Genomic DNA, 18,162 nt, shown 5'->3' with positions numbered 1-18,162 from the left:
TGTGGCTCAGGAAGGAATGTTTGCTTATCTCGTGGTTCATATTACCAATCTGTCTTGGAAAAAAGGTGGCTATTCACTGTCAGGGGTTTATTCTAGGTTCTCTGCAGTTCATTTGTGGTGGTGCTAACTGGTATTTACCTTCTCATTGATGTGTAGGGGGAATAATCCTCAATATCAAGTGGTTGGAGGGAGTGTTCTATGCGGCCCTAAACATATGCACAGCAAGAAACATGGCCCACTCCCAAGTGCTGCAGCTTCTGAGTGAACTCTTTCTCTCCGTGCACTTTGAAGACTGTGGGAAAGACACAGCATCTTGCCCAAAGTTTCAATTAACAGATTTTGTCAGCAAAGCCTATGGCAAGAACTTGTCTCAGGAAAGGTAAGGGCATTGGACAGCTGGCCATTCTCATTTCTCCCAGACTCTTCTCTTAGTTAATGCTTTTTTTCTTTTATCCTTTCATGTTCTCTTTAAACACGGATAAAAATTATACCTTTTTGTAAAGAATTTCAACTAGTGGAAAAGTAAATGCCATCCTTTGCCTTCCAAATCCCGTTTCATAGATTTCACCTCTAACAGTTTTTATATTTTTATCTATGCATTTACAAACATTTATATTGTTATATTATAATGTATATGCATATCTATTCCTATAAATACAGTGTTAGACACATGGGAACTATATATTCTGCTTTTTTACTTACTGTATCACAGCTACCATTCTATGTTAGTACAATCATAGCTACTTCATTTATGAGCAGCTACCTAGGTGTCCACCGGACACATTTATTTCATTAAATTTATTCACTCCGTTTCCACTTGATAGAGATGTAGTTCCTCCTCTCATCCCCAATTTTGCATTATGGGCTGCTTTGACATTCTTTATTTTATTTTATTTTATTTTGTGAGACAGTCTTGCTCTGTCACCCAGGCTGGAGTGCAGTGGCACGATCTCGGCTCACTGCAACCTCTGCCTCCCGGCTTTAAGTGATTCAAGTGCCTCAGCCTCCCGAGTAGCTGGGATTACAGGCATGTGCCACCATGCCTGGCTAATTTTTGTATTTTTAGTAGATACAGGGTTTCGCCATGTTGGCCAGGCTGGTCTCCAACTCTTGACCTCAAGTGATCCGCCCGCCTTGGCCTACCAAAGTGCTGGGATTACAGGTGTGAGCCAGTGCACCTGGCCTGCTTTGAACATTCTTGTACTTTGCGCACTTGTACCAGTATTTCGGTGGCATATGTGAAAGAAGCTCTGGGTCAAAGTTTATGCATATTTTATATTTGATAGGTGTTCCCAAATTGCTTATAAAAAATGTGGTACTTGTTTACATTTCTACCAACAGCATATGAGGGTGCCACTTCTTTAATATCTGATAACTATCAAATAAATATTTTTGATCTTTGATAATCTAATATGCAAAGATTATTGCTCTTATTACTAGTGACTTCCATGTCACTAGATCCACTGGATGCTTTAAACTCTTTTTCTTCCTTAATTATTGAACATGCCATCCTTCTTGAAGCAGTCTCTTCTCTAGGCTGTCATGATCCCTCCCGTTCTCCTCATTTTCTTCCTGACTCCCCGGCCCCTCCTTTGCTAGCTCCTCCTCTGCCTCACCCTTAAATCTGGGTGTTTTCAGGGCTCTATCCTAGGCCCTTTTCTTTTCATGATATACTTCTTTTCATTCTATACTTTGTTCCCGGTGATCTTTTCCACTTTGGGGACTTAGGTTCCCATCTTTACACTGACAGCATATAACTCTATATCTCTAGCCTAAATGTCAATGCTGTGCCTAGGTAACTGTGTATTCACCATCTCCACTCAAACTCACCATGTCCAAAAACATACCTGCTCTTAAACCTGCTCTTCTGATGTTTCTTACCTAATTATATGCTGCTTCACTAAGTTGTTCAAGTCAGAACCCTAGCCGTAATCCTAGATTCTTCTTCCTCATCTTTTGTATTCCAATCAATCATCAATGGACAGTTTATTCTCTATGCCTGTGATTCACGTTTGGTTTGGAGATTTTTCTTCTTCATTATCCCAGGGATTCCCCTCACTTTTCTGTTGTATTGGATCTCTTGTTTCCTGCCATGGAAACATCTCTTGTTTCTCTCTCAGGAATTACTTCTTAATTTGGGGGGAACATGTCCTGTAGTACCTTCCTGAGAAAGGGTGCATTGAAATAATTTTCAGAGACTCTTTGAGATGTTTTTATTCTAGCCTTCTATTTTATTGAGAACATAGCCAGGTATAGAATTGCAGGTTGGAAATAATTTTCCCTTAAAATTTTGAGGGATTGCATCTACAGCCATACCACCCTGAACGTGCCTGATATCATCTGATCTCTGAAGCTAAGCAGGGTCGGGCCTGGTTAGTACTTGGATGGGAGAATTTTGAGGCATTGCTTCATTGTCTTTCAGCTTCTAGAGTTGCTACTGAGAGTTACAGTGCCATTCTAATTCTTAATCCTTTGTCTGAAACCTGTTTCTTTCCTTTCTGGAAGCTTATGAGATCTTTTGACCTCAGTATCCTGAAATTTTATGATGTGCCATGATGTAGGTCTATTTTAATTAAATGTTGAGCACTTGGTGGGCCTGTTATTTCCATTAACTTTTTTGTTTTTATTTTTATTTTTTTGATAGAGGGTCTTACTCTGCTGCCCAGGCTGGAATGCAGTGGTGTGTAATGTTGGCTCACTGCAACCTCCACCTCCTGGGCTCACATGATCTTCCCACCTCAGCCTCCCGAGTAGCTGGGACTACAGGCACACACCACCATGCCTGGCTAATTTTTGTATTTTTAGTGATAAGTCTATCAAGCGATATAGTGTCTGGGATTGCCTTCAAAATAATCCAATAGATGGGGGTAAAGGAGTAGGGGTGGGGTTTTGTATGAGAAAAGATTAGCTATATTGATAATTGTTAAATCTGAGTGATAGGCATATGGAGTTTCGTTATACTATTTTTTGTTATATTCTTTTCTACTTAATACTATTCTATGTTTCATTCTATTTTGTTTTAAAATTTCCATAATAAAAACAAAAGGTTTCCTTCTAGTAGTTTGTCAACCCTAATTTACTCATCCTAATTTTACTCTTCTCAAGTTTTAAGAAAATCTATTTCAAATTTTATCAGTTTCCCTTTTAAGCATTTAATGAGATTTTTGTTTCTCCTCTCCTTTAAGATTGTAATATTTAATTAATGTTGTAAACTATATAGTTTTCCTGTCAAATTTTCCTTGTATTCTTTTTTTTTTTCTGAGACGGAGTTTCACTTTTGTTGCCCAAGCTGGAGTGCAATGGTGTGATCTCGGCTCACTGCAATCTCTGCCTCCTGGGTTCAAGCGATTCTCCTGCCTCAGCCTCCCAAGTAGCTGGGATTACAGGCATGCGCCACCACACCCGGCTAATTTTTTGTGTTTTTAGTAGAAATGGGGTTTCACCATGTTAGCAGGCTGGTCTCAAACTCCTGACCTCAGGTGATGCCCACCTTGGCCTCCCAAAATACTGGGATTACAGGCATGAGCCACCATGCCTGGCCTGATGTGTAGCATCTTTTCATATGCTTATTGACCATTTGTATATTGTCTTTGGTGAAGTGTCTGTTAAGGTCTCTGGCCCATTTTTAAATTGGTTTGTGTTCCTATTGTTGAATTTTTTTGAGACGGAGTTTTGCTCTTGTTGCCCAGGCTAGAGTGCAATGGCACGATCTCGGCTCACCGCAACCTCTGCCTCCCGGGTTCAAGCGCTTCTCCTGCCTCAGCCCCCCGAGTAGCTGGGATTACAGGCATGCACCACCATGCCTGGCTAATTTTTGTATATATATATTTTTAATAGAGATGAGGTTTCTCCATGTTAGTCAGGCTGGTCTTGAACTCCCGACCTCAGGTGATCCGCTCACCTCGGCCTCCCAAAGTGCTGGGATTACAGGCGTGAGCCATGGTGCCCGGCTCCTATTGTTGAATTTTAAGAGTTCTTTGTATGTTTTGGAAAACAGTCCTTTATCTGTCTTCTGCAAATATTTTCTCTAGTCTGTGGCTTATGTTTTCATTCTCTTGACAGTGTCTTTCACAAAGCAGAGGCTTTTAGTTTTAGTTATTTAAATTCTTTAATTATGTCCACCTTGTCAATTGTTTTTTTCATGGATCATGCCTTTGGTGTTAACAACTATAAAGTCACTGCCAAACCCAAGATCATCTAGATTTTCTCCTATGTTATCTTCCAGGAGTTTTATAGTTCTGCATGTGACACATTTTGACTTAACTTCTGTGAAGGGTGTAAGGTTTGTGTCTAGATTCACTTTTTCTTTTTTGCATGTAGATATCCAAGTGCTTCAGTACAATTTGTGAAGAGACTGTCTTTTCTCCATTATATTGCTTTTGCTCCTTTGTCAAAGAGCAGTTAACTATATTTATGCGGGTCTATTTCTGGGCTTTCTATTCTATTCCACTCTATTTGTCTTTCACCAATACTGCACTGTCATGATTACTGTAGCTTTAAAGGATGTCTTGAAGTTGGGTAGTGTTACTTCTCTGACTTTGTTCTTCCATTTCAATACTGAGTTGGCTATTCTGAGTCTTCTTTGTTGTTGAGACAAGGTCTTGCTCTGCTGCCCCAGCTGGGGTGCAGTGGCACGATCATGGCTCACTGCATCCTCAACCTTCTGGGCTCAAGCAATCCTCCCACTTCAGCTTCCTGAGTAGCTAGAACTACAGAACTACAGGTGCACACCATTGTGCCCAGCTGATTTTTTATATTTTTTTGTAGAGATGGGATCTTGCTATGTTGCCCAGGCTGGTCTCAAGCTCCTGGCCTCAAGTGATCCTCCTGTCTCAGCCTCCCAAAGTGCTGGAATTACAGGCATGAGCCATCACACCCACCCTGTTCTGAGTCTTTTGCTCTTCCATTTAAACTTTTTTTTTTTGAGGTGGAGTCTTGTTCTGTTGCCCATGCTGGAGTGCAGTGGCGCCATCTTGGCTCACTGCAACCTCTGCTTCCTGGGTTCAAGCAATTCTCCTGCCTCAGCCTCCCCAGTAGCTGGGATTACAGGCACCCGCCACCATGCCCAGCTAATTTTTGTATTTTAGTAGAGATGGGGTTTCACCATGTTGGCCAGGCTGGTCTCAAACTCCTGACCTCATGATCCACCCACCTCGGCCTCCCAAAGTGCTGGGATTACAGGCATGAGCTGCTACACCTGGCCCCATTTAAACTATAGAGTCAATTTTTCAATATCCACAAAATAATTTCCTGGGATTTTGATTGGCATTGCGTTGAATGTGTAGTTCAGTTGGGAAGAACTGGCATCTTTATAGTATTGAGTCTTCTTCTCCATGAACATGAAATCTCTATATTTATTTTGTTGTTTTTAGACTTCTCTCATCAGTTTCATAGTTTTCCTTATGTAGATCTTGCACATATTTCATTTGATTTATACCTAAGTATTTCATTTTGGGGGTTCTAATATAAATGGTAATGTGTTTTTAATTTTAAATTCCACTTGTTCATTGCTGGTATATAGAAAAGACACTGACTTTTGCATATTAATCTTGTATCCTACAACTTTGCAACATACATTTAAACATTTGCCCTATTGCTTCACTAAGCCATTCTAAGTCATAAGAGACTATTCCTGTAAATTGTGTATTCAGTGAAAGGCTCATCAAAAACTCAAAAGAATAAAACCGTTTGTCTCTTATCTACCTATGACCTGGAAACCCCCACCTCACTTGAAGTTGTCCTACCTTTCCAGACCAAACCAATGTACATTGATGTCTCCTGTATTCCTAAAATGTATAAAACCATGCTGTGCCCCGACTACCTTGGGCACATGTCATCAGAACCTCCTGAGGCTGTGTCACGGGCACATAGCCACAACCTCGGCAAAATAAACTTTCTAAATTGACTGATGCTTGTCTCAGATACTTTCTGGTTTACAGTGTTATCTGTTAGATCAGTTAGGAGTAAGAAAAACTAAAGTTATCTTCACTTGTTCCTTCTTCAGTGCTCTTCTTTTCTTTATGTAGATCCGTGTTTCTGACCTATATCATTTTCCTCCTAAGGAACTTCTTTGAACATTTCTTGCAAGACAGGTCTACTGGCAACAAATTCCCTCAATTTTTGTTTGGTAAAGTCTTTATTTCTCCTTCACTTTTGAAGGATAACTTTGCACAGAGTTCTAGGTTAGTGATTTTTTTTTCTTCCTGCACTTTAAATATTTCACTGCAATCTCTCCTTGCTTGCATGATCCTAAAAATCAGCTTTCTTATCTTTGTTTTTCTATGGGTATGGTGTTTTTTTCCCTCTGGCTTATCTCAAGATTTTTTATTTTTGTTTTTCTGTAGTCTCAAAATGATATGTTTAGGTATAGTTTCTTGTGTGTTTTTGTTATTTATCCTGCTTGGTGTCTTCTTGAGCTTCCTAGATCTGTGGTTTGGTGTCTGACATTAATTTGGGGGAAATTCTCAGTCATTATTGTTTCAAATATTTCTTGTGTTCCTTTCTCTCCTCCTTCTAGTCTCATTATGTGCATGTTACATCTTTTGTAGTTGTCCCACAGTCCTTGGATATTTTGTTCTGTATTTTTCGTCTTTGTTTTCTTTGCTTTTCAGTTTTGGAGGTTTCTGTTGAGATATCCTCAGATTCAGAGATTATTTCCTCGGCCATGAACAGTCTACTAATAGGGGCCTCAAAGACATTCTTCATATCTGTCACAGTGTGTTTAATGAGTAGTATTTATTTTTGGTTCCTGGAACTTCCATCTTTCTGCTTCCGTAGTCTGCCGTCTACTTTATCCATTAGATCCTTTAGCATATTAGTCATAGTTATTTTATTTTTTGAGACAGGGTCTTGCTCTGTTACCCAGGCCGGAGTGCAGTGGCATGATCAGTGCTCACCGCAGCTACAATCTCCCGAGCTCAAGTGATCCTCCCACCTCTCCCAAGTAGCTGCACCACAGGCACATGCCACCATGCTTGGCTAGTTTTTTTTATTATTTGTAGAGACTAGGGTCTCACTTTGTTGCCCAAGCTTGAATTCCTGGGCTCAAACAATCCTCCCACCTCGGCCTCCCAGATTGCTGGGATTACAGGAGTCACCTTGCCTGGCCTTAGTCATAGTTATTTTAAATTCCCAGTCTGATTATTCCAGTATTCCTCTCATATGTGGTTCTGATGCTTGTTCTACCTTTTCAAATTGTGGGTTTTGGTGGTTTTTTGTTTTTTGGCTTTTAGTATGCCTGTTAACTTTTTCTGGATAGTCAGACATGATGTACCAGGTAAAAAGAACTGCTGTAAATAGGCTTTTTTTTGTTTGTTTTTGAGACGGAGTCTTGCCCTGTTGCCCAGGCTGGAGTGCAATAGCGCGATCTTGGCTCACTGGAACCTCCGCCTCCTGAGTTCAAATGATTCTCCTGCCTCAGCCTCCTGAGTAGCTGGGATTACAGGTGCCCGCCACCACACCCAGCTAATTTTTGTATTTTTAGTAGAGATGGGGTTTCACCATGTTGGCCAGGCTGGTTTCGAACTCCTGACACCATGATCTGCCCGCCTCGGCCTCCCAAAATGCTGGGATTACAGGCATGAGCCATCGCACCCGGCCTGTAAATAGGTCTTTAATAATGTACTAAGGAGTTGAGGAGGGGAAGTGTTCTATAGTCCTACGAGTAGGTCTCAGTCTTTGAGTGAGCCTGTACTCTGGACTGTGAACTTCACAAGTGTTTCTCAGGATTTTTCTCCTTCTTCAGTGGAACAGGATGGCTAAAGTGGGCTGGAGTTGAGGAGCCCATTCCTCCTTCCACGTGGAAGGGTAGACCTGACTGGAACTGGCTATTTCTCTTCCCCCAGGTCAGTTAGGCTCAGATAAAACCCCAGAAGGTTTGGCTCTGGTTAAATAGTTTCTCCCAAGGGCAGACCTTGCTAAGAACAGAATGCTCTGCCATATTTCAAAATGGTTTCTTTTCCTCTCCCTTTGATGGAAGCACAAGGGGATTTTTCTCAGATATCACTGAGAACCTGGTTGAGCTCCTAGAGGTAAAAATCATAAGTGTGAGGGTCCCCAGTGATTGGGTCCCCCAAGTCTGACATTTTTATTCTCAGACTTGTCCACTCTGAACCTCCAGCAATTTGTCAGTTACAGTTCCGGGTTCCCTATCTTGGGACTGGGTTCCCATAGAGGTTTCAGCTCATGGGTTTCTCCTCCAGCAAGCTACTTCTGAGCATTTGTGTTCTGGTCCCTGCAGTCTTAGGGAGAGTAGTTTGCCCTTGACCCTACCTCTCTTACACATCTAAAAGAGTTATTGATTTTTTAGTTCAGCTTTTTAATTATTGTTAGGATAGAGTGGCAACTTCTAGCTTCTTACATGTCAGACCAGAAACTGGAATTCAAGTTTTTTTTTTTTTTTTTTGAGACGGAGTTTTAGCTCTGTCACCCAGGCTGGAGTGAGTGGTGCAATCTCGGCTAACTGCAACCTCCGCTTCCCAGGTTCAAACAATTCTCCTGCCTCCGCCTCCTGAGTAGCTAGGATTACAGCCAGTAAGCCTGGCTGACTTTTTTGTATTTTTAGTAGAGACAGGGTTTCACCGTGTTGGCCAGCCTGGTCTTGAACTCCTGACCTCAAATGATCCGCCTGCCTTGGCTTCCCAAAGTGCTGGGATTACAGGTGTGAGCCACCGCACCCAGCCAAGATAATTTTTTTCTTTATTTTGAGATAAATACGGAGTCACATGAAATTGTTAAGAAATAATAGTGAAATCTCATGTACCCATTTACCCATTTTCCATCAATAGAAATAGATATTGCAAAACTGTAGCACAATATCACAGCCAGGATACTGACATTGATACAGTTAAGATATAGAACAGTTCTTTCACTAACGAATTCTTCATGTTGCCTCCTCACAGCTGCAAACTTGGTAACTACTAATGTGTTCATTCCTATAATTTTGTCATTTCAAGAATGTTATATAAGTGGAATCATATGTATGCCACCTTTTGAAACTGGCTTTTTTCATTCAGCAAGTCTCTGGAGATTCATCCAAGTTGTTATGTGTATTAATAGTTGGCTTTTATTGCTGAATAATATTCCACGGCATGGCTGTATCACAATTTGTTTAACCATTCACCTGTTGAAGGACATCTGGGTTGATTCCAGTTTTTGGCTGTTATGAATAAGGGTGTTATGAACATTCATGTACAGGCTTTTGTGTGAACATAAGTGTCCACTTACCTGGAATGAATGACCAGGAGTGTAATTACTGTCATTTGGTAGTTGCATATTTATTTTTTTAAGACACCGCCAAATTGTTTTTCACAGTAGTACCAGTTTATATTATCACTAGCAATGTATAATCCAGTTTCTCTGCATCCTCACCAGCAACTGGTGTTGGCAATAATTTTTATTTTGTGATTACATCTATAGATCAATTTTTGGAAAACTGACATCTTAATTTTGTTGAGTTTTCCCACTCATTAATATAGTATGTTTCTCTAGATATTCTTTGCTTTCATCAGCATTTTATAGTTTTTATTATGCAAGTCTTGTACATGTTTTATTGGATTTACATCTAAGTATATCATTTTTTGGAGTGACAATAAATGAAAAAACATTTTCAATTTTGGTGTCCACATGTTTATCACTATTATATATAAATACAATTGATATTTGTATGTTTATTTTGTATCCTGCAACCTTGCTGAATTCATTAGTTCTAGGAGGTTTTAAAAATAGATTCCTTGGGCTGGGTGCGGTGGCTCATGCCTGTAATCCCAGCACTTTGGGAGGCCGAGGCAGGTGAATCACCTGAGGTCAGGAGTTCCAGACTAGCCTGACGAACATGGAGAAACCCCATCTCTATTAAAAATACAAAATTAGCCAGGCATGGTGGTGCATGCCTGTAATCCCAGCTACTTGGGAGGCTGAGGCAGGAGAATCACTTGAACCCAGGAGGCGGAGGTTGTGGTGAGCTGAGATCGCACCATCGCACTGCAGCCTGGGCAACAAGAGCGAAACTCCATTTCAAAAAAAAAAAAAAAGATTCCTTGGAGTTTTCTACATAGATAATAATGTCATGTATAAATAGAGACGGTTTCATTTCTTCCTTTCCAATGTCCATGCCTTCTAATTTCCTTTTCTTGCCTTATTGCATTGCCTAGAACTTCTAGTACTATTCTGTATAAGACTGGTGAGAGCAGGTATCTTTGCCTTAGCCTTACTCTTGATTTTTTTTTTTAACAGACAGGGTCTCACTATGTTGCCCAGGCTGGCCTTGAACTCCTGGGCTCAAGCAATCCTCTTCTCTCAGCCTCCTGAGTAGCTGGGACTACAGGTGCGCACCATCATGCCTGTCTCTCCTGATCTTTTGAAAAATATTGAAACCCTATGTCTTAAGGCTTTTTAGCTTGAATTACACTATAGACTAATACTTAATGTTGCCCCGTTAGGTATTCATTTGCATATTAACTTTCCTCTCTGTTTTTTTAGAGATGGGGGTCTCACTCTGTAGCCCAGGCTAGAGTGCAGTGGTGTGATCATAGCTCACTGCAGCCTCGACTTGCTGGGCTCAAGCAATTTCCCACCTCAGCCTCCTGAGTAGCTGGGACTACAGGTGTGTCCCTCCACATCCAGCTAATTTTTTTTTTAATTTGTACAGATGAGGTCTCACTATGTTGTCCAGGCTGGTCTCAAACTCCTGACTTCAAGTGATCCTGCTGCCTTGGCCTCCCAAAGTGCTAGGATTACAGGCATGAGTCACTGCGCCCAGCCTACTTTTTAATCTATACAGCTAAAGAGGATATCTTAAAAGCAATTAGACTTCTTCCTTGCTTAATGTCCACGATCTTATATATGTTCTTTCTAAATTCGAGAAAAATATTCTGCAGCTGGGCGCAGTGGCTCACGCCTGTAATCCCAGCACTTTGGGAGGCCGAGATGGGCAGATCACAAGGTCAGGAGATTGAGACCATCCTGGCTAACACGGTGAAACCCCGTATCTACTAAAAATACAAAAAAATTGGCTGGGCGTAGTGGCGGGCGCCTGTAGTCCCAGCTACTCGGGAGGCTGAGGCAGGAGAATGGCGTGAACCTGGGAGGTAGAGCTTGCAGTGAGCCGAGATCGCGCCACTGCACTCCAGCCTGGGCGACAGAGCAAGACTCCATCTCAAAAAAAAAAAAAAAAAAAAGAAAGAAAAAAAAGAAAAATTTTCTGCAAAGGGTGTCAATGTCAATATTATAATAATTCTTTAACAATGAATTCCTCTCCAAATGCACTTAGAGAAATGTACATAAGTGTGAGAAATCACCATTAAGTACACTTAAATCTACACATTGACTAGTTCTAGCTGAATTTCTAGTTTATGGAAAGGTATTAATATTTCTAGTTTATGAAAAGGTAATGAGGAAAACTTTCTTTAAAAGATGTGTTTAACAGCCAAATCAGATATACTGAACAGACATAAAAAAGTAACAATATTTTTTTCACCTCAGGCCTTTCCCCTGGTTTGATCTGACTGCTGTGCAACTCAAGGAAACTCCGTTTAGCCAGCATCTCTCAAGCAGTCCTGTTCTCCAAGACCACCTTACCCATCTATACTGTGCTTCATTTGGCATCTCCCTAACCAAAGAACAGCCAGTCATTTCCACAGGCTTTCCATCCCAATAAGAGAACTCAGGAATCAGGACTTTTTCCCACTCACAGATTTTCCCTATAATAGTTGTGCCCTGATTATCACAATTGACTGTGGGAGTCTTGTGGCTGTATTGTGTTTGCCACATGATAGACATCAGGAATTATAAAACTGTACTGATGACTCTTTAAAATGTAGAATAAAACAAGTGGTCCTATCCATCAATATGTATCTGGCTTTCAGAAGCAACTAGTGAAACTACACAACCTAACTTAAGTAAGCTGCTCCCGCAGAAAAGTCTTGTTAATACAAATTATTTCTCTTCTAAAATTAAAGAAGTTATAATGTTATAAGTTTTAGACAATTACATACTGCAGCTTCTTTTCCAATAAATCAAGTTTCAATCCATTTGCCAGCAGTAGGTAGCTGGAAAAAGATACAGTTTGATTTTCTCACAATTTTGGATAGAGAAGTGAAGGTATGGTAAACCATCTTAATTGAATTATGGCTTGTATCATGCTTATTTTGACTATATATGACTTCTGGTACTATCTTATTTACAGCTGTTCCCATTTAAACCATTTAAAAAACTGGTATTTAATGGCTAAAACTAATTTTGCAAAATATAGATCTATACTGCAAATTTGTTGATTTCCTTTATGTTTTGCAAATACTTTTTGTCAATTATAAGAGTTGAAAACAACAGGGATGTCACTATGCTCTGTCATAGAACATAACTACTGTTTGCTAAATGCTAAAGGGCTTTTGAACAAAACCATTCACTATGTAAATCACTATGGTCTTAGGTTAATCATTTACCTTTTGTTTTTTTACATAATCGTGAGCCAGGCAAATGCAATGGTATGGTGTTAGAATGGTTTCTGATACAATTTTGTTAGTCCAATTTGGGAAAATATTAGGTTCATCATCAAATATTAACACTTGGCATGAATATTCATTTGAGGCACTCTTGCTTCTCTCAGTGGAAAAACAGAAAAACATCTTTTACTATTCATTCTGGTGTAGGGAACTGGAGGTTCATCACTGTCCTTCAGGACTGTGTTAGCCCATGGTTGTTTTCAGGATTAAAATATGAGTCCAGGAAGAGAATGAGCAGTTAAATCTGTAAAACTAGAGGGGAACTGGAGCCATTCAGGTAACGAGAAATATTTTATAATTTCTTTTTTTATTTTTATTTATTTATTTATTTTGAGATGGAGTCTCGCTCTGTTGCCCAGGCTGGAGTGCAATGGCGCAATCTTGGCTCACTGCAACCTCCACCTCCCGGGTTCAAGTGATTATCCTGCCTCAGCCTTCCGAATAGCTGGGATTACAGGCGCACACCACCACACCTGGCTGATTTTTGTATTTTTAGTAGAGACGGAGTTTCATCACATTGGCCAGGCTGGTTTCAAACTCCTGACCTCAAGTGATCCACCTGCCTCGGCCTCCCAAAGTGCTGGGATTACAGGCATGATCCACTGCACCCAGCCTATAATTTCTTTTGAGAAGTGCAGTCATGGGTAGACTCTAGCCTAAATTTTCTATTATAAAGACCTGGAAAGTACCACATAAAAAAGCCTGTAAGCAAACCACAGAACCTATTTCATAGTGGTAAGCCATGTTTAGATATTTACATATTTAGATACACACATATCTAAAAAAATTTTTTTCTTTTAAATTTTTCCTGATGCCAAAAGGAAGAGAGAACTTCCCCACTTTTTTTTTTGTAAAACATTTCCTTTAGGCCGGGCGCAGTGGCTCACGCCTGTAATCTCCCCACTTTGGGAGGCCGAGGCAGGCAGATCTCTTGAGGCCAGGAGTTTGAGACCAGCCTGGCCAACATGGTGAAACCCCGTCTCTACTAAAAATACAAAAAAAATTAGCTGGGAGTGGTAGCTCATGCCTGTAATCCCAGCTATTCAGGAGGCTGAGGCAGGAGAATCACTTGAACCCGGGAGGTGGAGGTTGCAGTGAGCTGAGATCACACCATTGCACTCCAGCCTGGGCAACAGAGTGAGACTCCATCTCAAAAAAATAAACAAAAAACCACCATTTCCTTTAAAGAACCTGTCACTGTAAATCCTTTTACTATGTCTTTGAGATGTATGTAAATCTTTTAAAAAGCTGAATAAGTAGCCATTTTATACCTCAGGACAGTCTCTTTTTTGGACGCCACGGAGACATCTCTTTGAAATGTGAGCACTGAGGAGGTTGGTACCTTGTCTCCTTGTCTCTGTGGGAGTTTAGCTTAGGTACCTGGCTCCAAGTAGTAACTTCTGTCTGTTGTCAAGATAGAAGTTTTAGTTTTCCTTTGGACACAGATAATTAACATGTATGTCGTGTATTGTATCTGCTCTGCCATCTACAAGGGTGAGATTTGTCTTTGCAATCTCTTTAGCAGCTTGCCTGTGATGTGCATCACAGTTTAATGCTTATTCAAGAATAAAAATGTTTCTCTTCTGCATTTGTGGAAAGAATTCTCTCTCCGGAGTTGGCAGGAGATTTTATTTTTAATTATATTTCCCCAACATGTTCCTACTACAAGGTGCATTACTAGAATTTTTCAGGAATTTTGTTTTGCTTTGTTTTGTTTGTTTTAGACAGAGTCTCACTCTGTCACCCAGGCTGGAGTCCAGTGGCACCATCTCAGCTCACTACAACCTCTGTTTCCTGGGTTCAAATGATTCTTCTGCCTCAGCCTCCTGAGTAGCTGGGACTACAGGCATGTGCCACCATGCCCAGCTAATTTTTGTATTTTTAGTAGAGACAGGGCTTCACCTTGTTGGCCAGGCTGGTCTTGAACTCCTGACCTCAGGTGATCTGCCCGCCTCAGCCACCCAAAGAGCTAGGATTACAGGTGTGAGCCACCTTGCCTGGCTCAGGAATTCTTATAATTACCCAGAAAGATAAGCGTGACTATCTTTGTTTTAACAAGGGGTTAAATTGCAAAAAGAAAGGGAGGGTACCATAAGTCAGAGACACAACTAGGAATGAAGCCAGCAGTTCTAACTGATCCTTAATGAAAAGGAGAAAAAGGGCCAGGTGCGGTAGGTCACGCTTGTAATCCCAGCACTTTGGGACGCCACGGCGGGCAGATCAACTGTTAGGAGTTTCAGACCAGCCTGGCCAACATGGTGAAACATCATATCTACTAAAAATACAAAAATTAGCTGGGCACGATGGCGGATGCCTGTAATCCCAGCTACTCGGGAGGCTGAGGCAGGAGAATCGCAAGGTTGCAGTGAGCTGAGACTGTGCCATTGCACTCCAGCCTGGGCGACAGAGCAAGACTCTGTCTCAAAAAAAAAAAAAAAAAAAAAAGGAGAAAAAGAAAACCAAAAAAGACCATACCTCTTCCCTCAAGTAATTTAGTTTGATCTTTCAAGCTCTGTGAAGTGGATTTCCCCTATGGTTCAGTGCAAGGTAATTCCTCATTCTCTTCAGGGGCAGTTATTTCTGGAGCATAATCCTGTAATCCTGCTGCTTTGACCAATTCAGATAAAGTCAAGGAATCAGATTTTATCCCAGTATGACCTTTTTGCTCTAAATATAAGCCGATAATATCCCTATAGGGAAGGCTGATGGAGCGTTTGAATAATGGCTCTTCAATTTCCAGGAGCTCCCGCGTATGCCGAGAAATTGCCTGAAACGCAAGTATAATTTTTTAATTAGACTAACCTGAAAACACAACCAAATCAAAGAAGGTTTATTTAGTTTTCTAAGCCTCTTGAATATTAACTCCTTATTTCTTTCTTTTTTTTGAGACGAAGTCTTGCTCTGTCGCCCAGGCTGGAGTGCAGTGGCGCAATCTTGGCTCACTGCCACCTCTGCCTCCTGGATTCAAGCAATTCTCCTGCCTCAGCCTCCTGAGTAGCTGGGATTACAGGCGCACACCACCACGCCTGGCTAATTTTTGTATTTTTAGTAGAGATGGGGTTTCACCATGTCGGCCAGGCTGGTCTCGAACTTTTGACTTCAGGTGATCCGCCCACCTTGGCCTCCCAAAGTGCTGGGATTGCAGGCGTGAGCCACTGCACCCTGCCAATTCCTTATTTCTATGGGGAAATAAAATAATGAAACAAATTCACAGGCTTACTAGCCTAACCTTACCAAAACCAATTTCTTAAATGTCATGATTATCCTTTTCAAAGTACCATTTAAGACATTTCTAGGCCCTTGCATCAGATGGCCATGGATGGGTTCATTTCTTTGTTTTTGCTGAGCAATCTGACCAAGCATAAGAGCAGATAATATGTTCAGATTAGGAGCCATGACTGTCTCTGGGAAGGTTATTAAATAACTTGTCTATATGGGGCGTCAGTTAATGTGTAACTAAGAAAAAAAATTATAACTCAGGGCCGAGCATGGTGGCTGAAGCCTGTAATCCCAGCACTTTGGGAGGCAGAGGCGGGCAGATCACCTGAAGTCAGGAGTTCGAGAACAGTCTGGCCAACATGGTGAAACCCTGTCTCTACTAAAAATACAAAAATTAGCCAGGAGTGGTGGCAGACGCCTGTGATCCCAGCTACCCAGGAGACTGAGGCAGAAGAATTGCTTGAACCTGGGAGATGGAGGTTGCAGTGAGCCAAGATCATGCCATTGCACTCCAGCCTGGGCAACAAGAGCAAAACTCCATCAAAAAAAAAAAAAATCGTAACAAATAGTTACCTCATTTGTTTAACTAAAAAACTCAAACACTAAAAAGCAGACATTCAAGTTCGAGCTGTTTTATTAGTACTTATACTTGTGTATTCTAAAATATCTTTTGCCACAATTTTCAGCATCTGTAAAACAAAATTTGTATTCATTGAGCACCATGCCACTTGATATCCTAGCTTAAATTGTGATTGCTGGCCGGGCCGTGGCTCACGCCACGCCTGTAATCCCAGCACTTTGGGAGGCCGAGACAGGCAGATCACGAGGTCAGGAGATCGAGACCATCCTCGCTAACATGGTGAAACCCCATCTCTACTAAAAATACAAAAATTAGCCAGGTGTGGTGGCATGCTCCTGTAATCCTAGCTACTTGGGAGGCTGAGGCAGGAGAATCACTTGAACCTGGGAGGCGGAGGCTGCAGTGAGCCAAGATCGCACCACTCTACTCCCGCCTAGGTGACAGAGAGAGACTCTGTCTCAAAAAAAAAAAAAAAAAAAAAAAAAAAATTGTGATTGCCTTTTCAAATTCTAGTTTTAATCCTAGGTCAGTTATAATACCACTGTTTGAATTCATATTCTGCCTCTGGATGAGACGACAGTCCATGGAATTGCTGCTAGAACACAGCCAAAGGGTATTTGGAATGGACTTTTGTTTTTGTTTTTTTTTAATTTAAAGCTACTGGTCAGAGTTATAAGACTGTAAAATTTGTGCCACAGACAATGCTAAACCTGATATAAAACTGCCCATTAGCAATGCCTTTTAGATAGGCAAGATGCCATGTTTCTCAGATCTTACTTGAACTGGTTTTGTTGACTCTAGAGATGATTTATGGGTATAGTTGCCTTGGCATTCTGAGTAAGGATTCTGTTTTGTTTGTTTGTTTGTTTTTGTTTTTTGTTTTGTTTTGTTTTATTTTAGAGATGGGGTCTTGCTGTGTTACCCAGGCTGGAGTGCAGTGGATATGCAAAAGCACAATTATAGTGTACTATAGCCTTGAACAACTGGGTTCAAGCCATCCTCCTGCCTCAGCCTCCTGAGTTGTCCAGTGAGAATTCTAATTGAGATCTTTATCAGTTGGGGCTTCTAAGAACTGAGATCCAAGTTACTACAAAGGCCAGGTGAGGTGGCTTATGTCTCTGGGAGGCCGAGGCAGGTGGATCACCTGAGGTCAGGAGTTCGAGACCAACCTGGCCAACATGGCAAAATCCTGTCTCTACTAAAATTACAAAAATTAGCTGGACGTGGTGGTGCACGCCTGTAGTCCCAGCTACTCGGGAGGTTGAGGCAGGAGAGTCGCTTGAACCTGGGAGGCAGAGGTTCCAGTGAGCTGAGATCGCACCACTGCACTCCAACCTGGGTGATGCAGAGAGATTCCATCTCAAAAAACAAACAAACAAAAAAAACAAATTGCTACAGAAAAAAAAAAAGCCAGTCGTGAAGTTGCATGCCTGTAGTCCCAGCTACTTGGGAGGCTGAAGTAGGAGGATCCTTTGAGCCCAGGAGTTTGAGACTGCAGTGAGGAGCCATGATCATGCCACTGCACTGCGGCCTGGGTAACAGACCTGTCTCCAAAAGCAAACACACACACACACACACACACACACACACACACACACACACACACACGAACAGGTGGCTTCTAAGACTTCTTGTTTGTGATGCATGCTTCTACGTGTGCACCTTGTTTGGTAGGCATCTCACCCTGATTCTCTTTTAGTATATGTGCTGCCAAAGCAAGTACCCTGATTCTCCTTTCCAATGCCCTGAATAGAAAAGGTTATTTCACAAATTCCCTAAGGTTCACAGATTGTATTCCCAGGAGGTACACTGCAGTCATATACACATTATTAACAAAAAGAGCTGTGTGCCCACTGTGGGCTG

At 41.3% G+C, this 18,162-nt stretch overlaps 2 protein-coding genes across 10 annotated transcripts in view; one reads left to right on the top strand and one right to left on the bottom strand.

Moving 5' to 3' along the window:
- Positions 1 to 11,846, top strand: part of NOXRED1 (NADP dependent oxidoreductase domain containing 1) — a 32,191-nt gene extending 20,345 nt beyond the window's left edge. For 3 of the 5 annotated variants that reach the window (XM_063793814.1, XM_063793812.1, XM_063793813.1), the window contains exons 6-8: positions 157 to 379; positions 10,234 to 10,324; positions 11,482 to 11,846. In XM_063793814.1, coding sequence (XP_063649884.1) covers positions 157 to 379; positions 10,234 to 10,312 — 302 coding nt within the window. In that variant the 3' untranslated portion in view covers positions 10,313 to 10,324; positions 11,482 to 11,846. The remainder of the gene's footprint in view (positions 1 to 156; positions 380 to 10,233; positions 10,325 to 11,481) is intronic. The other 2 variants (XM_009428198.4, XM_016926503.3) reach the window with 1 other exon arrangement.
- The window catches only part of SAMD15 (sterile alpha motif domain containing 15), a 72,035-nt gene that overhangs the window by 42,816 nt on the left and 11,057 nt on the right, over positions 1 to 18,162 (bottom strand). For 2 of the 5 annotated variants that reach the window (XR_010150835.1, NM_001279830.1), the window contains 1 exon segment: positions 14,975 to 15,267. The exons of the other annotated variants lie outside the window; for them this stretch is intronic. Coding sequence is in view for 1 of the 2 variants with exons in the window: in NM_001279830.1 (NP_001266759.1) it covers positions 15,031 to 15,267 (237 nt within the window). In the remaining variant the exon portion in view is untranslated. 5 annotated transcript variants of the gene reach the window in all.

Source organism: Pan troglodytes, chromosome 15 (assembly GCF_028858775.2).
Source record: "Pan troglodytes isolate AG18354 chromosome 15, NHGRI_mPanTro3-v2.0_pri, whole genome shotgun sequence".
Lineage (NCBI taxonomy): Eukaryota > Metazoa > Chordata > Mammalia > Primates > Hominidae > Pan > Pan troglodytes.
The sequence above is the reverse complement of the archived record's forward strand: the minus strand, read 5'-3'. Positions and strand labels throughout refer to the sequence as shown.